At 37.6% G+C, this 23,416-nt stretch overlaps 1 protein-coding gene across 2 annotated transcripts in view; it reads left to right on the top strand.

Moving 5' to 3' along the window:
- LOC134790174 (tyrosine-protein kinase Dnt) overlaps window positions 1-20,115 on the top strand; it is a 47,562-nt gene extending 27,447 nt beyond the window's left edge. The window contains exons 2-6 of one of the 2 annotated variants that reach the window (XM_063760989.1): window positions 11,696-11,823; window positions 17,760-18,446; window positions 18,547-18,863; window positions 19,046-19,342; window positions 19,917-20,114. In XM_063760989.1, the coding sequence (XP_063617059.1) occupies window positions 11,696-11,823; window positions 17,760-18,446; window positions 18,547-18,863; window positions 19,046-19,342; window positions 19,917-20,028 (1,541 nt within the window). In that variant the 3' untranslated portion in view covers window positions 20,029-20,114. Of the gene's footprint in view, window positions 1-11,695; window positions 11,824-16,903; window positions 17,522-17,759; window positions 18,447-18,546; window positions 18,864-19,045; window positions 19,343-19,916 lie in introns of those variants that run through there. The other variant, XM_063760990.1, reaches the window with a different exon arrangement.
- Window positions 20,116-23,416: the final 3,301 nt, after the last annotated feature.

Raw genomic sequence — 23,416 nt, 5'->3', positions numbered from 1 at the left:
TTGTTTGGGAATGAAGTATCTGTTACGTAGTAACTATTTATTAATCTGTGCTCTCGTGGAACTTTTTTGCATCCATTTTGAAGCGCCATCTGTAATTCTTAACCAGAAATATCAACGTCAATATCAGGGGGGAGGGGCATAAATAGCGTCTAAGTATGTTGCGAACGTAAAAAGCTTCGACTTTGAAAAAAGGCTTCAGGGTATTTATTAATACACGAAAACAGATTAGGTACGTTTAACTTGACTGTTGATGTAAATAGAGTACCTATCACACACGGATGGAATCATAGTCTAATAAAACATGGTCTTCCATTCCCAGAGTGACACGGGCCTACGTCACAACAACATGGCCGCTATATATAGCGCTATCGCATATTATCATATAGCGCTGTCGCATGATGACGTAGGCCCGTGTCAGTTAGGTGACCTAGAAAAGACGGGAATGGAGCATAGTCTAATAAAACATGGTCTTCCATTCCCAGAGTGACACGGGCCTACGTCACAACAACATGGCCGCTATATATAGCGCTATGCGGAGTATATTATTATACCATGGATGGAATAACACACAATTGACCACGAAACAAAATTACACGCAGCAGGTTGTGAATCTACCCGCCATGATTTTTTCTGAATTTTCTGGTAATAAAGTTCTCAGCAACTATGATGGCGTATGAAAACTTTGTTTCATTTAATATTGTAAAACCGTAAGTATTTTTATTTATCTGAATTATGTCGTAGTACAGACAATAAATAAGGTGTTTTTATATTTTGAGTTTTATTTGACTAAGTTGTTTTTTGTGACAATCGCCTCCATGGCAACGATGGATGTACTTGGTCAAGCAGATCTTGTCAGTAGAAAAAGGCGGCAAATTTGAAAAATGTAGGCGCGAAGGGATAGCGTCTCATAGAAAATTTGAATTTCGCGCCTTTTTCTACTGATAAGATTTGCTTGACCATCTATAAATAATCTGTTCTACCAGATGTTTTTTTGTTTGTTTCATGCCCTGGATACAAGACTTTTAAGACATTTTGACGAAATAAAGTGAAGCCATATTTAAAAAAAGTATAGCGTTAAGTAATATAGATGGCACTATTTTTTTCGAATAAAGGGCTTTATATACGACTGTCCCTCCCCTGGATTTAAGTCACCATAGAAATTAAAATAAACTGTATATAGCCGAAATATTTCCTGTCAAATGTCAAATACCTATATTATGTTTATTTTATTTTATGTTTATCTTGGTAATTATTTCAAAATGGTAAATTTAAAAACGATATTATAAAAGGGTAAACCGAGAACTTTCATTTGATACTAAATTCAAGCATGTTTTTGCAAATAAAATGACCAGAATAGCAAGACCTCTCACAAACAGCTTTTTGGCCTTCTAAGCTCTTCAATCTCAATAATCCCTGTATCAAGCCTGCTCATAATTTAATCACTAAAATATAATGCCCTCGACTACACGTTTACCCAATTTAATTTAAATTAGGACAAATTTACTTAAGTTCTTGAGTATCAAACTATCCTCTGACAGTTCAGCTTAAAAACATCGAAATGCCGGGACGTGCCGCTAGCAGGCCGCGTGTCCCAAGTCGAATGTAAGAACTTCGCTTCGCTTCGCTCGCTCGTTCGATAATTGTAGAGCGTTCATATACTGGTTTAAAAAGCGCTCGATTTGGTGCGCGTGTGAAGTGGTTACAACATCACCCCTTGGCATAATTGCAATATTGCACTCTGTTTCGCACCTCCGTTGATAATGAAGTTGCTTCGTTAACGCTAGCTCGATAAGATAACTGAATCATCGTAATTGCATGTTGCAATGTTATTCCAATGTTCCAATCAACTGATGTTGACGGTGCTTCAATTTACTTTACGGATTAAGGATGATTTGCGATACACCGAGTTGGTGATGAGGTGCCGATCCTGTTAAATATAATCAGATTAAATTCAATATTTACAGTGTCATATTCCGTAGCAATTTGTTTTCTCCTTTATAATGTTGTCTCAATTACTGCTGAAGAGTGGAACTCGCCGCGTCGTCTGTATTCCTTGGCAAATGAGATTTATAAGTAAGATTTAATAATTAGGTTTTAAAATATAAACTAGCGAGTAGTGACTAGTGACATATTCCGCTCCTTCCCATCAGGGTAAATAAAAATACCATTTGCTGACTAACGCTGCAGTGTCAACTGTATCAAGAAATAGGTGGCTGATCATATCAGGCACGCTTTCGTGAGTCATCTTTAAGTCTGTCAGATCAAAGACTACGCCAACGTCATTGTTTAGATTTCAGCTATGTCAATATCAATGAAACTACATGTTTATTGGATACTGAAATAGCAAGTACACATCAAATACTCCTGATAGCCCTAATTGAATAACATGTTTAATAGTTATCGTGTTTCGCATAACTTTGTTACTAACACCCGCTGCACTTGATCTCGTAAATTAGAGAACTTTCAGACAAAGCTGGATAGACGGTTTGGAGGATGCGTTTGTTGGCAATTCAGTTACCTAAGTATATCATGGATATACAACTTCAAATAACCGAGGTCTACAAAGCACAGATTTGACTTTACTAGAACGTAAATGATGATGTGATGTATATTGAGTTTACCGTCAGAATTGTGTGAAATTTTTGAATAACAAATACTATTCTTGTTTGGTCGAATTACACGGTCGCTTGGCAATTGTTTTTGTTCTGGACAGTGCTAGTGCCACGTTAATCTGCGTATTTCCTATTTGAAAATAGAAGTCCTACATATACCTATATGATAACTTCAAATGGAGTAGCCGTTTGGGATTCTCCGAATGTCTGCTTTGATAGTGAGAGGAGATATTAACGTTGGTGTTCGCGTAAGTATTCAGCGACACCTTATACGCATTTTTGTTTACGTATTAAGGAACACTTGCCTCGCTGGGGATAAATCCGTCAACGCAGCACTCGCAGGGTGGGCCTCGTAAACACTGCTGTTTATTTTATTACAACACTCCTTATTTATTATTTCGTTTACTTACGCCTCCGTAACGACCGAATATTATTCTATATACACCTATAAAACAACCCTAATACAGTAACTTTAATGATTATGTAACAAGGAAGCTTTGACGCCTTCAGGAAATTTATGAACCTAGTTTTCGTGTCGTTTCACATAATTAAGAGAGTCCAATAAACATTAGGGCTTAGGACGCAAAAAATCAGGAAAAGATACCGACTGTCAAACTAATTCAGTGGGATTAGGCCGAAGCCGAACCGGGGCACGCGGGCAAAAAGCGGCATCCATCAACAGGCCAATAAGCGCTCGGATATTTTTAAAACACTTCACTTTCACGAGGGATTCAGAACAATTCACATCCAAGTTCTTGTTCAAACAGAGACGGCGCCAGAACTCCTAAAATCCCCGCAATGGATGAGGCACCTCGTACCTTTTACGGCAGGAGCCGGTTCCAAAATAAAAGTCAAATACCCTTGACTAATTCCGTCGATATGGATGACGGCATGCGTATCACACGATGTGATTAACCACAAATTAATTGGCTGTTTCATCCCAATTACTTCATTTGTAAATTAAAAACACTCTCGTATCAGATGTCGGTATTTGCAATTAGTATAAAAGCGGTATGGATTAGTAATGTCATTTAAAGACCTTTAATTGAGTCATAAACTTTATTTTAAGAACATTTTAGTGTATTTTTAATTGCACTATTAAACGGGTGTAGGTGTAATTGCATTCGTGGTAAACATGAGGGGAGGGCGGGGTAACGCGACGTACGACGGCGGTGAAGGATGACGGCGATTATTACTCGTATTATCCACCCCTGGATGTCGCCCACGCTTCCCCTGCACCCTTAGAAATGCTTAAGCACACCTATGCATTACACCTTGGTTTTATTTAATTCACTATACTAAGTATATTTACGAGACAACAATCCCCTCCAGTGGGGATTTTGCCGCCGGCATTTTACTTATTTTATTCGTCTATAAAAGATCCTGTTAGAGTTGTTATTCAGCTTCATTGGCGGAATCAGACAAGATTGGAGGAAACCGTAAAACGGGCGTCAGTCGTCTTGCGTTCAATTTCAAGAGAAAAATCCTCAATGAGGGAAAATTAAGCTCCATTTTATAGGAGCGCGTTTTCAGGCATGTCGGCGATCGCTATAAAAATTGTACTAGCTAGACAAGGTAACATTTTCTAGGCAATGCGAGCTTTATTTGTCAGGCTTATTATTTTTGCGATACCCTTAAGATAATATAGTGCTCAATAAAGTTGGTTGAAAATGAACGCTAAGTCCAATGACTTCGGTCGTTCTAAGAGTGCCAAGGTACTTTAAATGTCGCTGGAGTTTTATTTCACAGCCTACGATGCAATTACATATTTATCTTATTACAAAAGAGGGATCAAGCGTATAAAGAAGACGTCTTCACACCTCCGCTTATTCTATTGAAAGCGTTAATTCACAAATCATTGTGAAAGGGATCGTTTTGAATTTCTTTGTTAAGACGAATCTTGTTAAGGACAAAGCGGTTAACCGACTGACAAATATAGACTATAAGGCATCAAATTTCACACATTGCTTCCGGATCTTTTGATATAAAACATGATGATTTTGATCTATTATGGTGTTTCATATCACGTTACCTACTATTTTATTCGAATAACAAAAACCTTTTTCACGCCACTGTTCGGAAATGTGGCAATAGATGGTCTAAAACCAAGCTGGAAATTAGGCAATAGCTGTAGTACCTGAACCACCACTACTACAATGTTTCATTGTTATCATCATCTGTCATTGGTGACGGTTCGCTACAGCAATGAGTATCATTTAAAACATAAAAATCAATAAAAGGTCTTTTTTGGCGCAACTTTTTCCTTCAAAGTTAAAATTAGGTTATTAATAGGACCAATATCTTGTTTAAAAAAAAAGAAATGTCAAAACCATTCAGTTCATTTTTTTTTACAATTATCCATTCAGTTCACGCTTAAGGCGTTTTTTACTTTTGTAGCCGTTTTGTGGTTTTTTTTAGCAAAAACGCTTCTAAGTTTGAGTCGGTTTGAAGCAAATAACAGAAAAACGCCTCTTAAAAGTGATAAAAAAAGTAAAAAAGGCGGGATCTGAAAATACTTACTGAATTGGATATTGTAAATTGTGTTTGACTAAAAATACAAGAAACACGTATCTACGCTCGCTATAAAAACGAGTTCTTCTAGTGAAGAAAATGATATTCTTACGCTGACGCCTACCGAAACAGCACAGGCAGTGGCTAGTAATTTGCTACCAGAGAAATCGCGGGCTAGTACTTATAGTTATGCAAATGTTTTCTTATTTCCTCGCAGTAGTCGTGAAAAGCACTATGTAATGCTTCGGCCGGAAACGCTAAAGATGGACTCGTATTATTTGAGGGCCTCCACTAACGTGTCGGCCCTCAAACGCACTCGTCCATCTTTTAGCGGTTTTCCGTCCTCTCCTACAATGTACTATTATAGTTGTTTTTTTTTTCTAATGTTCGGCTTTGCCTGTCCTCCTCATTTTAGTGTAAACAGCACTAAATTAAACTAATTTATGATGCCTTAAGGTGTTTTACAAGCTGATTTGTAGGTGTTGATTGTTGTGAGCGGGCCGTGTCGCCATATCCCAGTCTAATTCTGTCTGTGCCTGCGCAATGTAAACTTGCTATACGACTAACGGCTGAATTAGGTTGCCCACGCGCGTCTTACATGACAAGTTATTACTTTTCAACAGTTTTAATACGACAACCAGACAATTTGTTTGCGAGCGAAGCTATAAATCGGTCCCTTAATGGAATTCACTGTGTCTTGGTTCTGATATTGTTATAGCACAATTTAATACATACGGTTTATGTGGATGACGTTAAATCGGCCTGTCATAAAAAGGAATCGAAAGGAATAAAATTCAAATGTGTATAGCCATTTATGTTATGTCCTCGTCGTGTGGCACAAGGTGTGCAATAACCTATATTATTCACGGATTATTCCACTCAAATGTTCGAACGAAATAATGGTATGTACTTTAAACCGAACCAGAAAAAAAGCGCTCTCTTATTAAGCATAGCTGTTACAGATCTCGAGGCCGCAGCGCAGTCACTCTTACTGGTTATCTTGATCGTTATAATCAGAATGTCTCGCTAAACTATTGCCTTTTTCCTTTTTAACAAGGCGAAAATGGACACATATTTATGACGTTGATTATTCTAACCGGCCCGTATACCTTCACCAATGCTCCGTTCCGCTAACAACTAATAAAACTGTCGCCATTGCAACATGCACCGATTAAATCCACTTTTTATGCATTGAAGTTAACAGCGTCCGCTATTCCCGACACCCTGTACACGTATTATGATTACCTTATCGTTTGTTATGGGATGTGGTGAGGCTGTAAACTGTTGTTCGTTTAGTGGTTTTCCTGTTGCTTCACCTCTGTCGTGTCTGTTTGCCTGAAGGGTTATTTTCGAAGATGCAAGCAGGTAATACAATTTATCGAAAACATTCATATCTGTACAATTGTACAAGCGTAACTTCACGCGGAGATGCATGCATTGACATTGCAGCCTTGCTTTGTATTACATTGGTCATCATCTCTATACTTGACCCTCAGTTTTGAAAATTGTAAGAGACAGACTTCTTCGTAGAAACCACTATACCCGCTGAAAGGATTTATGTACTTGTGCAGAATGTACAGTTGTACTCTGTGTCTTGTGTGTCAGCTCATGTGCCTCGAGAACTCTGACATTAACGCGGCATTGCGAATGGTTTTCGCTTCTGTTTCCGCTATAAATATTGAACCCATAATAAGTAATTAAGCACAGTGGGCTGAGGTTATCAATTATATTCATAAATGGTAAAAATCATTGCGACGCATTTTGCGCGGAGACAACAATAATAAACCACGACATTTTCCCCGGCGAACCCCTCTGACTCGAGTGCATAACTCTGCACACCTTTATTCAACCACCTCTGCACTTTTATTTTATTTCCTTCCACGCCTCGCATAATTTCAGAATAATGCCCGTGTTGTGCCCTAAAATCTTTATATCTTGAAGGGGACGAAATATCAGGTCTATTGTGCGTCGCCATTTTATCCTTACAAATGGGGTTTTGTACGAATGTAATGAGCGCTTTATTCGGAGGTGCGAATGCTATAGCGTCAGTAGTGGAACACGCGATATTCTTACAGCACAATGGAGACTTATTAATATTTTATTATTCACCGCCCGTCTTGTGGTGGGAGGGTAAGTTCAAGACATACAGTAGGTAGGTTAATAAGTACATATATCGTAGTATCTCATCTCAGTATTAAACTGGAAGATAGTAAAGTGAGTAAAGTCTCTGAATTAAAAAATTAGATATCAATATCGATAAATACAAACGAAGCTGGAGATTCAAGAACATTCCAGTTATTAGTTGGGTGATATATTATGCCGGCGCCGTATGTATATGCGTTTTAACAAATTTTGCGATAAGGGAAGTTCAGAGCGGCGCTCTTAGAAATTACTTTAAATAAGGAGCAAAAAGTGGGCGCCGGCCGATGGAGCGCGGTGCTTATCTCTGTTATTTGTCGTATCGTAGCTTCTTTTTGCCGCCGCTTCAAACGCGCCGCGCCCGGTAGCCGCGCTCGGGACCTTTTAAGTAGGTACTTAACATGGGTATATAACAGAACTTTACTATGTAATTTACGTGGCATCTGCATTTTTTAATCAGTCTTCATCTTAATGGTTGGAATATCTTAACACCATTCGTGGCATGGCACTGATCTCGCGGGACGTACCTAGTCTTTTGCGTTATTTTACACATTCCCTACATTCGGATAATCGAGAATCCGTTTTTGATTAACTATAGTACTTCTCATTTTTGATTAAATATCTAATTAGAACACGCAAACGCACCTTATGCACCCATTTCACTTGTTGAAAAGAAGTATTTATCAACCTTTTCTCTAGTATCTAGATGGAAAACAATACTTTCATGCCCTATTTCTAAGGAGGGAATAATAATGAATCGATAAAAATGCATGTTTATTTTTAATTATACTAATTAGTTAACACATTTTGATATCAATAAGAAATAGGAAACGTATGGGTTTGCTAAAAATAGGGATATACCATGTCGTTTTAGATAATTATGTGTCTTGTATTTTCCAGTGAAAGGTGTCGATTCGATTAGTAGCCACGCGACCTGTCATGACATCGACACATTTTACTGTCCAACCATAAACCTTATTGCCACGAATTAAAGTCTATTTCTTACCAGTTATTGTGGCTGCCGTGTATGCAAATGACATGAGAGGTAATCGCCGTGTCACGACAAACAAACAAATAACCATAAACGGCATCAAATTATTAATTTTATCGCATCCACAGTGTCTCATTTGCATGAAACGGTTGGCACGGTAATGCAATACACTTGACCTAAAGTAGACGTTATTTCGTTGAAATAAGGTGTACGACTGGTCAGTTTATTTTGTCGACGTTGGTATGTGCTTTTAAGGATTTTATCATTCGAAATTATTGCGTTATATCAATGAGTGTCATGTGACGTTAATGCACTACTCAAGATATTTTATAATAAAAACAACAGAGCATACAAATATACCTAATGAAAATAAATTCTAAGATGCCGAGCTACGGCAAATATTTCTTTAATTTTAATTTCTGATTTACAACCATTTTTGTATAATAAGTACCTATTTGCTTTCTATACCTATGCATCATAAAATTCATAAAACAACCAAGCTAAGATTTAGGCATTTGTTTACCTTATTTTTTAATTACCGGCATACTAATAAATATACAACTTATTTCATTTTAAATTACTTAAATCTAATGTTGATTTGCTTATATAATTGAATTCAATAAAACATCACTTGTAATTAATACGCATATTTGCAGAATTATCATAATGCATGGAAGTTAGAAACAAAATGAAGTTATGAGCCACCAAGTTGCGGTTTTTGCCTATAAATTAATCAGTTGTTTATTATTCAATACACTTTATTAATTTTACTAGCTTGTCCTTAAACATTTACTTTCCATAATAATAATTTGTCCCCTAATTTAACGAGGGACCCTTGCTAACGTCTATAAAATTTATATTAGTAGTTTACACAAGACATAATTTATAACGATAGCGACAATAAATGCTCAGTACAGTCACGTTCATAAATAAGTATAAACACATTCAGCTTTGTCCAATGGATAAATTGAAAAAGTGTATACATGTTTATAACCGTGACTGTAGGTAGGGTAGTGGCAAAAAGAATAGATAGTATAGAGGGGTCCTGTCATTGTAAAATTTGTAGTCACTGTAAATTTACTGCCAATACTGCCATCTATCGACACACGACTAAAACTCAAAATAAAAAACGTATAAAGTTATCAAAAAATGTATATATATGGATAAATGATTTTATTATTTTTATATCATTTTGATCCATGTTCATTCACTGATATCTATGTGTTAAAATTGTTAAATATGACACGGTGTCGTCACGCCATCTAGCCGAGGATAGGCTAAAGGTGTGTGCGCCATCTATCCGAGAATGACTTTTACTTGAATTCCGAGGCACGTTTTTTCCTTAGATTTTATTCGTCTTATACGAAGTTACATATGTCTTTGGTAGTGGTAATACAACCAAAAAATCCCTAAATTTATGCCTCACTTACACTGCACGCGGCTCTTTTGGGTGTCCACGTATCCGCTGGGCTATAATAAAAACCTGTTTAAGTCATAATATACGAGAAGCAGACCCCATATATTAGATTAATTAATTGTTACTGGTAACACACAGATAAAACGAGGGTTCGCAAGTTTAGTGTGTAGTTTTAGAGGATATTCGCGTAATAACTTAAAACTGGTTAATAGGTACGTGGAAACATTTAAAATTTCGGGTTTTTATTGAACTACATATTTGTAATGTTTATTTCTTCTTTTCTATTATTCTTCACCTTATAACACGATAGGTACAGCACCTTTATCTATAGACATACTTAGTGTTTTTGGGACCATACATTATATATCGATTCTGTTTACCGTCACTTCTGTCCGGACACTCAATTTGTTAGCCCAATTATCAGCCAATTAGCTACGCGACAAAATAAAACAATATGGGCATTAACATTAAAAGTCCAGTTTAAAATTATTGCATGATAATGACAGGTAACACACCAACTGATCCTATAGCGCTCCAGTAATGTCCCACTTACAGGACAGGGTTGTTGGGTTTATTGTGGGAGTTAAATAGCCGAGGAAGCCCCTTAGCTCATAAAGTGTAAAGTTCTAGATCTAGTTACCTTAGATAGTTTTACTATTATAACAAGAGGTAGGTACGTACATGTAGTAAACATTTACGTTTCTCGGAAATACTGCAAGGCAGGAAATCTCTCATAATCTCTACTTGTAAAATTTTCTCATATTACTTTTAATGGTCATACGAGGTATTCATTTATATAAGGAGGATGCCATTTATTACTGAATTGTTCTTTACGACTGCTTTCTAGAGGAAAGTGTTAGTTACGTTACGTATGTGTTTATTGTTTTGAGCTTATAAATGGACAACTGTACCCACACAACATTACTTTTACTTCTAATAGAGAATACTCTGAATACTTACAAGGCATAGTAAATTCAAGACTCGCAGTGCAGCAATCAGGAGTAATCTGAGAATTAAACTGGAGAGATATCTAGCCGGATAATTAAATTGGCCTTATCAAACCAACTAAATAAAACCATGTTCTGCAGCTTATCAGAAACAGGGATCGCCCAATTTAACGATGTGAACGGGGGCCATAAAAAATGAAATACGGGGCTACTGGTTTTTGGGCGATTTACCATTTTATTCTCGACTTGTTTTAAATGTCGGTTTATCTGTTCCCATGGAGCGAAGCGTGTTCACAACGCCCATTTTACAATCGGTCCAGTATAAGACTTAATTCTGTTCTCGCAGTGTTCTTATGATTAAAGAGGTCAAGTTGTACCAGAGATGTGCTTAATACAGTCGCGTACAAATAGTCTTGTGAATAGGTTGGCAGGTGGCGCGGGCGCAAGTTGCGGTGTTTTTGAACTGCTTTGATCTCGCCGCGGCTTTGTATTGGCCTTTTTTCGGCCCGTGCGTTATAGATGCGGATTGATCTATGAATGCCCTTTGAATCTGTTGTTTACGCGACATTTTGCCGAATTTGCGGCAAATGCGGCAGACTGCCCGGCGCCGCACGTGTGTTATTTATGCTTACTGATTCAAAAAAGCCTATCTTTTCTCTGCGGTAGCAAAATTGCCTGTTAGCTCGGAGATATCTATCTTACATATCAAGATGCTACTGCGGCGGCCATTAATATTATATATCACTCCGGTATCATGTGTGTAATGTTTATATTACAATATCAGGTGTGGTAAACTTTGTAAACAGAAAATAGAGTACCATGCCAAAAATATCACAAAATTTAACATAAATGTCCACTATGTTAAATTTTGTGATATTTTTTTCAGACATGGTTGGTAATATTAGGGAAACAGATTTTGGGCTTACTTAATTAATCTTTTCTGTTCCTAAAAGTTAAGAATACTGAAGAAACAAATGCCCACAGCTTTGTTACAGCCAAAAACTACCTTCAGAGCGGTTTCAGGCTACATACATAGGTAAATGATTTTCATTACTAATGGGATTCTCTTTTGTTTCAGGATTAACAGCGGAGCTATTCTACGTGCGAGAGGGACAGATAAACTTTTACGCGCTGAACTTCGTGGTGCCAGTGCCGGCCACCATCGGAGAGTTGCACTTTACGTGGCAGAGTTTGACAAGGAGACCGGTGAGTTGCTCATTTAATTTCAGTTCATTCATTATATTCATCGAAAATCGAAAAAAATCCTTAACTGGACTAAAGTTAAATAAAACTATTGAACGGATTATATCGCGTATATTGAATACATACTACATCCCGTTTCAATAGTTTTATTTCATGAGTAACTATCGCGGTAACCGAAGACTAAAGTTGCTAAACCTAGTCAATTTTTATATTGACGGTCAGACACCGAGATAATCCAAAACCTAATATACAACGCGCCACTTTTGCTACGGGACTCTAAAATAAATTTAGTACGTAGTATTCCTCTAGCTAGTCTAACTAATGTCTGCCAAAAGTCACTAATGTTGTCTAAAGGACTTTCGGCTGGAGGACAGCGCGCCGGTAATTAGAGATGATCATATTATACCTAAACAAATATGTTGCTACATTATTCCAAAATATCTGGGAGGCCGAGCTTTGCTCGGAAAACATATAAAAACTCAAAAATGCGCGTTTTCCCAGAGATAAGACCTGGCTAGATCGATTTATCGCCCCCGAAAACTGCCATATAGCAAATTTCATCGAAATCGTTAAAGCCGTTTCCATGATCCCCGAAATATAGGTACAAATAAACAAGAATTGCTCGTTTAAAGGTATTAGATTAGATAAATCGTACCTGCCATTTATCTCACGGATTCGTTAGTACAGAGCGGAAAGCGTCGCGTGATAGGAAGTATTAATTGCTTTAATACAATTTTTATGTAAAATTCGAAATGCTACTTGGGTTGGTTTGTTAATTCAATCTCTCAAGTGAATTTCAAGATTGGACTGTAGTTTGCTAGATAAAAAGCTTGTTTAAACAGTTTAATGGTCAATAAATTTCGCTGGAGGCGCCAACAATCTATTAACTAGGGATGTCACTTGGTGTTCACTAGTAGGTATATATATAAATATAACTACTTGTTATGATACGACTTATACAGGATAAAAACATGTAGACGCTTATGTCGTCTCGTCTAGCCTCCCTATAAGGCCTAAACATGGCGGGTTTTCTCAGCTTCTTAGAAGGATAGAAAAGTAGCCAGTTTAGTGCACAAGTTGTAGAACATTCTTAAAAACGGAGAAAATTGCTACGATTTTGTTTGTAATTTACACAAGATATAAAAAATTATTTCATGACGATCTGTTACTCGTAAATGTTTACATTGATTGTACAATTTAAGTTCTCTGAGAACTTTCCATAAAAAGACAATATATCTCGGTGCTTGCTAAGCCACTTAGGTGTCATTCAAAGGAAGTAAATTCCAATACTGATTGATTATAGTAACATTAAACAATGACTAACCGCTGAACAATCGATTTGATAAAAACAATAGGACCTTATGGTAATTACATGTATGAACAGAATTCTAAACGAAGCATAACTAATGGTCGTCGTTTGTACACGAATAGCTCGAACGACGAGTCATTTGTTTTACTTTAGCCTCTCATATTTGACTTGGAATATTATGTTCATCGTTCACAATTTGTGAACGCTCAACTGAACATAAATTGTCTGAGCATTAAAGCTCTAGGATAAACTGAAGAATGACTCTTTTCCGAGTACCTGTTACTTAAAATACTGTCTTGGAAATTCATCTTCGTTGTTACCTTACTTGATATTCCGTTTACGATGCCTTGATTTGATTGTTTTGAAATGGGAAACGTTTGGCGTATGTGCATTATAATATACCACCTATTCAGCTTCTTATGCAGTCAGCAATGCATTCAATTGTTATTTTATAACCCGTTGTTCTAATTGATCAACGAAAAGGACATGATACGACGCGATACTACTAAAATAATTTATGCAAAGTGATTTGCTTTGTAGACATTTTTTAGAAATTGAGCACATTAATTTATTTCGATGTGGAATATTTAAGTAAACGGTAAAAACATACTTCTTCAATTATTTTTAAAACTAAGCCCAACCTACAGAGACTTGAAGGAGCTCTCATAGGGACCATGATTCGAAGCGACAGGTACAATTTATATGAACGGCCCAAACAGTATTTTTCATATCAACCGAAGGCGTCCTGCGCTGAACAAAAGCTCATTAAGTAAGTTATACATGATAACGTACTTAAATTAAGTTTTTATGAGCCACGCCATTTTCTGGCATCTCCCAAACTTTGTAATTAACTTGAACAGGTAAGTTATTCAGTCTCCCGCGGCCCGACTTGGCAAACAAGCCATTCTCATGGATATGCCGCTCGGGCAGAATTTAGATGGCCCGTAAACAAACTGTTGCTATTATCGCCCGACATTACTCTATCCATATCTGAATTGGTATTATGTACCTGGCCGTTCAATAAAACGGAGTTATTGCTAAGCTGTAAAGCCAGTCGTTTGAACAAGTCACTATAAACTAGATAGCACATAAACTGCAATAACCATTTGCTTTTATGTTTAACAATCGTTAGTTATGTTTAACTTAGGTGTTCTGGAAGACTTCATCAAACTAAGATAAGCGTTAATATTCTAGCCAGTCTTTAATCTAACTTTTAAAAAGGTATGTTTGAGAAAATCTGTGACCATATTGAGTATTTCCTGGTGAAGACAAGGAAACATCGGGAAACATGTTCATTATCGATGAAAAAAGTTAAAACTGGAGTTGTTTACAGGAAGTCAACCTCAGGCAGTAACTTAGACGTAGTTGTCTTGCCTTCGCTCGTCTATTGGTACCTCAGGGGTGTTATTCTACATACAGTCGCTTGCCGAGTTGAACGCTAGGCGAACAATAAGAAATGAGCTCTCTGAATAAGCTCTAAGAAAACGGAATCTGTAAGAACCGAATAATAAACTGGTGAACAGTTGGTAAGGTTACGAGATTTAGAAGTTTTTTCTGTCTTTGAAAACTCTACTTAATTTATAAACTGTTGAGTGTTGAGCCAAAGCTCACTTGTATTAAGTTTTCCGATAGATAGCTAAAGTATTATTGAATTATATACATAGGTCCACAGCTTTTAATCGTAACAATTTACATTTCTAACACATTGATATATAACCTAATGACCGAGTTTTGAATGTTTATCAAATCTTGAGTCCATAATATCATGACCCTAAAAAGGCTATCACGACTCACAAGATTTAGAGGTATTTCTAGTTTTCTCGCGCCGATTCTTGAAGAACTGAGTGTAGTTCTTCAAATCAGACTCACAGCTGGTCTCGGACCCGTCTTCGCTCTGAGCATTGAGAATACCATTAAGGGATGTTTCCGACAGCGCTTTTTTCCTGACTAATCAGCTCTCCGCCGGCGTGTTTGATCGCTCCTCACTCTCAGCCTTCATGCAAATCCTCGGCTCCAGCCATTTCGCATCCCGCCTGGCTAACCAAATATGTGCATTTATTTGTTTTCGCGTTTCCATATATGTAACTTGCGTAGGGTTACATTCGGTCTTTTAGTTGGGTTTTGGAGGTGAATTATGTAAAATATTTCTCTCTTTTTCGAATGTAAAAATCACCGAAGTTGAATTTTTGCGATGAGAAATAATAGCTTATTTGCACTCGCAACATAAGATTAGTCTGTTATCAGAATTATGGGCACTTGGGCAGGCGTCGAGCGGTTGATAACAACTAGGTACTACATTGGCAACCAATTATTGCTGTACCTATGTTGTGTTATGAGGGCTGCAAATTTAAGTACTTAAGTATGTCATTCGCCGCACATTATTATTAACAAATAATGAAACAAGTGCCAAACACAACAAATATAAAAATTTATTTGAAAACTGCTGTTGTTTGCGCTCTCACCTCACATTTGCAAACTCCGCTGAACCCTCTCCAAACAAAGGTCTCACTTGACCACTCCTCGGAACTTTGATACGAACCGTCACGACGACTCCCACTTTACATATTCAACGGCCAGCATCAGGATGTTATTATAATAGCTATCACTCACGTGCGACTCGTATACTCGAGTAAACCAGTTTAAGTACGCTCCTATAATCGCTACGTATCTCGAAGTCACCGTTACAATGGCTAGCGTAAAATTTTAACCACCCCATGCTCTGTGAGCATAGGGAATGTACATTCAGCATCAGAACAGCGCAAACAAGTTCAGTGAACTTGTCAATAAGACATCTGCTTATTTAGGACGGACATTTGCAAGTCATAAGTACGGCTGCAATACGAGAAGCCATTTAAATCCGGGACGTGGGTAAAATCTTATGATAAGTTAACTTTTTACTTGTTTCTTCATGATAATAGAAACAATATTTTAATAAGTCATGTCTTTTATTCATCGGCCTGTTTTATTTTTTTTCAAGGCACAAACACCGTTTATTAAAATTCTTCAAATGTAGTTTTTGATAAAAAGAAGATGGTACGTATGTACCTATTTAGGTACAATGCATTACCACGCTAAACTGCTTGAAGGTAGATAAGTGAACTCTCCTATTTTTTTGTCTAATATATGTATGATTGAAATTTGCGCTAGACAGTAGGTACACGAGACACGCCGACACTGCATAATACTATAAGTATGCAGCCTAAAAAGCTGAAAAGCTCAGCGAAATTTAAACAGATATGCAGGCGGCACTTTTATTGCTTAGGTAGCGGCTAGGATTTGTATTTGTGTATCTCCGCAGGGAGCGGTTGGATTTAAAAAGCAAATGTTCCGAATATGCTCGCGATCGGGCGGGGCTTATCGTCATCTCCGCGGCTTTGTGCGGCGCTATCAGATCGTGGCCCCTTATTTACAGTCGGCGCCTTTGACTAGGTACAGCAAATATTTGGTGACCGGTTAACTAGCGCCGATGAGCGATCGTGCCGCTATTGTCTCGCAATGATAATATTTAATTAGCTTCAGAGTCGCACCTCGGACTGTTTGGCTTCACAACACTCACCGGCCGCAGGCAAACCAAAATAAGTGTGATCTGCAATTGCCCATAATTATTACGAATCTCCAGGCCAAGTTATACCAGGGACTAGCGAAGTACATAGCCGATTCAAAATAAATTAGGTAGCTGCCGCGGCCCGCCGGGAATAGTTTCATTTTGCTTTGCTCTCACCGCTCGCCTAGTAACGAGATAATGACTCTAATTTAATCGTTACATTATAAAAGTTGCCGGTTTACACGCGGCATGCATTTGAAGTCGGCACTCAATCATATCTACATACTCTCAAATTGTAGTTGTGAAACACGTGTTTATTTTCTCTTGTTAGCTCCGCCGCAAAAACCTCGACGAGTGAACTCTCGAACGTGTAGCGATCTCACGTACATAAACATGTCATACAGATACCGAATACAACTCAAGACTAGCTTATTACCGCGGATTCTATTCACGACTGAGTGGCAGGCTGCATTGACATCCACCGGTAAAGGAAACCTCGTTGACCTAGCGTAAACTCTACTGTACACACACGTAATGCAAATTCAGGAAGTCCAAGTTTGCTAGGTTTATTTACATAGCCTAACATGCGGGTAAATTCTCGATGCATTTCTCGGATGCCAATTATGCGAGTATACATTTTTGAGTACGTTATGCTGTCTGACCTCACGGCTACAGGGTGTTCCTATAAAGGAGCGGCATCGTGCTCCCGCGGCGGTGACTCGACATTTGATCCCGCGCCGTGTTCGCGTGCTGTCCGTCAATCTTATACGGTTACCGTCGTGATGGTTCCGAACCGTTACCGTTACTCCACATAGGCGGGACATGCAATGAGCTCACGTACCTTTGTGGTATTATTTATGGAATTGAAATAGCAAATCTGAATAAAAAGTTAAGTGCTCGGGGCCCAGGTTGGGTTCCCAAGGCGCGGTTAACGCTTCTTGCGGAATCTTTTTTTGTCGATACGTTTTGCGGTCCTCTGAGAATTTGATGTCGATCAGACATTTGTCTCGCATATGTCGACGAAATATTCTTTACGCAAGAAATTCACATTTGAATTTTAACTAAATCCTCTTTCTCTTGTTGCAGTTACCTTACTCGCTGAACGTTGAAGTAGTATCGCATGCGGACGCAATGCATCCACCGACATTCAACATCACGAGAGAAGGATTCGTTCCGACGGAACCGCGAACATGGAAAATCGATTTGCCTTGCACGCACACCGTCGCCGCCGAAGTGGACATTACGATATCACTGAATGTCTCTATGGGATCCACATCAACCACGCTTCACTTCAGAAGGAGGAAGATTTGTTTAAAAGAAGCGCCCAGGCCGGCGGTTAGGGTTGACAGCGTTGCCCAGGCACCTACATCAGCGGATATATTCTATGCGGGAGCCGGTTGTGCCGGCGCCGCGCTTCTGATAGCGGCAGTAGCGGCAGCAGCTTGTAGAGCCCGAGCAAGAAAACTCCGACGCGCACGCAGCGACGAACAAGATGCACACGCTTTCCTCCCAGATTCCTCCTGCAAGTCAGCTGCCAGTTACACCAGCTACCGACGTCCTACTTCCATTCCCGCAGCGGCAGCGGAAGAGCGCGCGAGGGACCTGCAACAGAGAATAGCAGAGTTGACGATTCAGCGATGTCGCGTCAGACTGCGCTCAGTGGCGATGGAGGGGACGTTCGGAAGAGTGTACAAGGGAACGTACGCTGATGAGGAAGCCAGGGAACAGGAGGTGCTCGTTAAGACTGTTGCGGAACATGCGTCGCAAGTGCAGGTAATTAAATCTTCTACTTCACACACTGCCTACACCTTTTTTTTAATCAAATTGTATTAGGGTGTAGGTGTCAAAGCTAAAATTAACCTTCTTTTCACAGGTATCATTGCTACTACAAGAAGGCTGCATGCTCTACGGCCTGCGACATGAACGTGTACAATCAGTGCTCGGCGTTAGCATCGAAGACCAAACTGCTCCATTCCTCCTGTATCCATGGGGCGCTACGTGGAGAAACCTGAAGCAATTCCTTCTGGCGTGTCGAGGAGTGACTGTGGGCGGGGCGGCGGGGAGCGCGCCGCCGCCGCCGCCGCTTACTACACAACATGTTGTTAGAATGGCACTACATGCGCTGGATGGATTAGCGTTTTTGCACTCGCAACATGTCTTACACAAAGACATTGCTGCCAGGAATTGCATGTAAGTAAATATTTTATTACCTAATGCTTAAAACAGGTTTAACTCTTGACGCAAGATTTTATGTGAAGAACAAAATTCATACGCGATTTTTCCCCATTTTATATTATTTCGGTGGAGCCTCTCCCATATTTCGAGCGTGTTAGTTGAATATTGTATTCTAATAAGAATTTGTTTTTCAACAGTGTCGACGAAAACCTTCGAGTGATGATCGCCGACAACGCCCTCTCCCGCGATCTCTTCCCCGCGGACTACCACTGTCTAGGCGACAATGAGAACCGGCCCATCAAGTGGCTGGCCCTGGAAGCCCTGAGCAAACGTCAGTTCAGCCCGGCAGCTGATGTTTGGGCGCTAGGAGTTCTGCTATGGGAGTTGACCACGTTGGCTCACCAGCCGTACGCAGAAGTCGATCCGTTTGAGGTCGCTGCGTATCTGAGGGATGGATACCGGTTACAACAGCCGGCGAACTGTCCGGATGAATTGTAAGTACTTAGAATTCGTATGACTATATACTCTCAAAATAAAATTGTAACGGATATACCTCGTTGGAAAAATGCCCTCATGCCTACGTCGCATTGCGTACGATATCTCGGTTCTCGAAAGTTTATTAAATTATTAGTGAAACAACAACATAAATTATAAGGAAAGAAAGCCTTTATAACTCCAGTATCTTTAACTTTAAGTCATTTTTTAATTTTTATTTAAACACAGTTTTTTTTTACAACTGAATTTTATGAGTGTTATTTATGAATAACACTCATAAAATTCAGCTGTACCTAATTAAAATATAAAGTAATTCACATCATATCGTCTTAAACGAGACACAAACCTTTTTTTGTTTTAGAGATCGGACGCTATACAGAGAACTTTCATGCAAGTAACTTCTTACGCCAAGCAAACTTTATTATCTTCTTCTTAGTCGGCGACTTCATTGCTGAAGGTCGTGTCTAGTTTGAAGAGTTTCCTGCGCGATGTACCATGTTTTTCCAAGTGTTCCCGTCCTCGGCGGTCTTAATACTAACTTAACTTTATTATAACACAACGTTTTTTTCTCAGGTTCGCTGTAATGGCGTACTGCTGGGCGATGTCGCCCGACGACCGGCCCACGCTGCCGCAGCTACAGATCTTCCTAAGGGACTTCCATACGCAACTCACGAGATTCGTCTAATACGCTGTGAAGAACTATTTCAGTGAACAGTGAACGTAAAGAACGAACACAGTGAAACAAAAGTGAAACAAAACTGGTACAGTTAAAAACAAATAATAAACACAGTGGGAAAAACTGCGGTGTATAAAAGACAAAGATAGATGAAACTATTACTACTGTGAAATAATAACAACCCAATTTTTTTTACTGAAGTGAATATATGAAACATTAAACACAGTGAAACGCAATGAATAATAAAATAGACAGAGTGAAACAAAATAATTACTGCAATGAACAAAATAAGACCGTGAATAAAATAATAAAGTATTCCATACGTTAGGGGCCTTATACCAAGTGCACATTACCCTTTCGTGTTAAAAAGTGGAGATTATAATAAAAAATAAATACAGAGACTGATTTTGTTTAGTTATTGTACATTTTAGTGTCGGATGACGGTTATATTGAATTCGTCTTCCGTCTTTTTCAAACGATAAATTATTGTTTGAGCATTCAATTGTTTGTCTAGTTACTTAGTTGAATGTGACATTCAAATAATAATTTCATCTGCGCCAACATTACGAAGTACAAATTCAAGATAATCGTCATCTAATTTACTTTTACAATTAATTATTGTTTGGAACCTCATTACTGCCATATTAGATTAAACTTGGTTTGTAAATATCGATTAGTACTAAAGTTTAGTTACATTGTGATTGTATGTATGATACGTATATTAAATGTGCCTCAGATTTTATGAAAATTTTTAGATGTTTAATAGAGAAAAATATAAACTAAATTAAGACTGGTATATTATAAAATTTTATCGACTTTGCCTAAAGTATTGCCAACTTATATCTACCAGAGACACGTAAATTATACAAACTACTAAACCTCATATCAGGTTATGTTATATTTAAATAATCAAGGAACAATCAGTAACCTAACCATTTAACTTACTGAAAACGTATTAATAAATGTTGAATTCGCCATACAGAACATTAGGTCAATTGGACGCCATCTACAATGATATGAAACGAAACTTTGTGTGGGCATTAGCAGTCTGTATAATTCATTGTTCTCTGATATCTACTGATCTTTACGTCTTGTTATTCACTTCATGATAGCCTCTTAAATTTTTAATGTAAACTGTTTATACTCTTTTATAATATCGTAAGTACTAAAAGTTGAGTAACAGGCCGTGAAGATAAAATGTAAACGAATTGTTGTCCTTATTTTCTTTGTATCGTGTAATAAAATTAACATTTTTAAACAAGGAAGTCTATACTGTATTTTAAGTATCAAATAATTAGGCCAATCACCCGACATGTATAGTAAAGATCTCTTCGTTTAAAAACGAGGACATTGTAACCGTTTAATATCTGTTCAAAGAATTTTGTAGACAGTAGACAATAAATTATTACTACAGTAGTAAACTGAATCATAAAATATCTTAATTGTTCATTATCTTGCAAGCGTTTCGTGCCAAAATACCAAGGGAAAAATTGTATCAAAATTTATTGCCGTAATAAAGTTAGGTAGTTTTAGGTGTCTCAAAAATTTACCTGTTAACTTTTGAAAGTGAATTCATTTAAATTGTGCTACTTTAAAAATCTGATTTTGATATGATATTACTTGTAGTTCGTATTTAGCGTAATTCTATCAAAATGAGATCAGATTATTAAAATCGGAATTCCACTCCTGTTGCTTCAAGTTTAATTTTATTTTAATTGTATCTCTCTGTATTTAATTCGAGTTCATTTTTTAAACCAGTGTTACACCTTTAATTTGCCATTCGTTTCAATCAATTCAAAAATATCCCTTAACCCTTTGTATTAAGATACATGTATTCTGTTATTACGCAGTCCATCTGTTCCCCACATTGTAACAGCAAGTAAATATCCATTATTATTAAACGTATGTTAAAAAATTGGTGTTACATTTAAACAAGTGCCAATTACATTGTTTTGTCTATAGTCTGTATCTTTAGGTATTTAAATAAGAGTAAACAAACAATTTGTACATATTCGGGTAGTTATAACATTTATTGGTTAACCGACCAATTACAAAACCGCCTGGTACAGTCACTAAATGACCTGACTTTAACCTACATTATTTGATCGTGTAATGTTTTCTTCTACCCTCAACTGGCTTAAGGAGCCACTTGTGGTTAGATTTTGTTCACTTTTATTTAAGTACCTAAAGATACAGACTTTGTGACATAATAAACTCGTAAGGACTGATGTACTTTTTTGGAATAATAAATATTTAAGGCCAACAAATTACATTTTAAACAGCGAAAAATATTTAGGACAATACATTTTTTCACTTGTCTTAAGAAGCTTCAAGCATAGGGATACTTATTCTCGGTTGCCAATAAAGCGCTACTGCCATAAAGATTCAATTTAGATAATCGAACTTATCGACAACCGATAATGTGGTACATTTTACAAATGGTACATAAGTAGGTATATTGGACCTTACGAGACTAATATCTATAATCAAATGTCGGAAAAAATTAGGCATCTGAAAACCTTATGATAGTCTTATAAATTCGTTAAATACTTTGATTAAAAATCGGTCAAATTGTGCATCAGCATGCTTTTATTTATTTATAAAAGTCGATTATCAAAAGAGCAAGTTTATTTGTGTAATTAAGACGAAGTGCCCTGTATGGGCGAGTATTATCGTACCTTTGTTTGTACATGTGTAAATAATATAGAATGACAAAAATGTGAATATACGAGTGATTACTATGAACTTTGTTTGTTTGATTTCCCACATTATATCTCTAATCTACTCGACAAGTAGGTACAATAACCACAACATCAGCAAATTTAGTAAACTGGAGTGACTAAGAAATAAGGGAGAAATTGAACTGCAAACGTTAATACGTTCATAGAGAGGCTACCATCAACTTCAAGTACCTATAACCCTTACCCTTATAAGCATAACCCTTTGATCGCTAAAGACGTCAACTGAGGAGCACGGCTATAGGCCAATGTCAACATAACATTACGATTACGACTACTTAAGTTCACTATGACGCGCCGCGCACGACAGGGTTAACCTAACAGTAGGTACTACATTAGGGACAAATAGGTATGTAGGTAAAGAACAATTATGCAATATCGTAGAGATGGATCGATACGGGGCTCAAATCCTGCCGAACTGAATATTCAACCTAATACATTTTTATAAAAGTTAAATAAATTCCTTATAAGCCATCCGATCGGATACATTATTATAAGATTTACATTACCTACTATAATCCTACAGTTAATAATGAATTTAAACAAATAAGTAAATTTACTAATGATTGTAATACTAATCCAAAATTTGATTTAAATAAATATTGTATAAAAAAATAAATGTACATAAAAAATAAAACATGCAAAAACTTTATCCACAT

Source organism: Cydia splendana, chromosome 4, assembly GCF_910591565.1.
Source record: "Cydia splendana chromosome 4, ilCydSple1.2, whole genome shotgun sequence".
Lineage (NCBI taxonomy): Eukaryota > Metazoa > Arthropoda > Insecta > Lepidoptera > Tortricidae > Cydia > Cydia splendana.
This window is presented reverse-complemented; position numbering and strand designations above follow the sequence as displayed.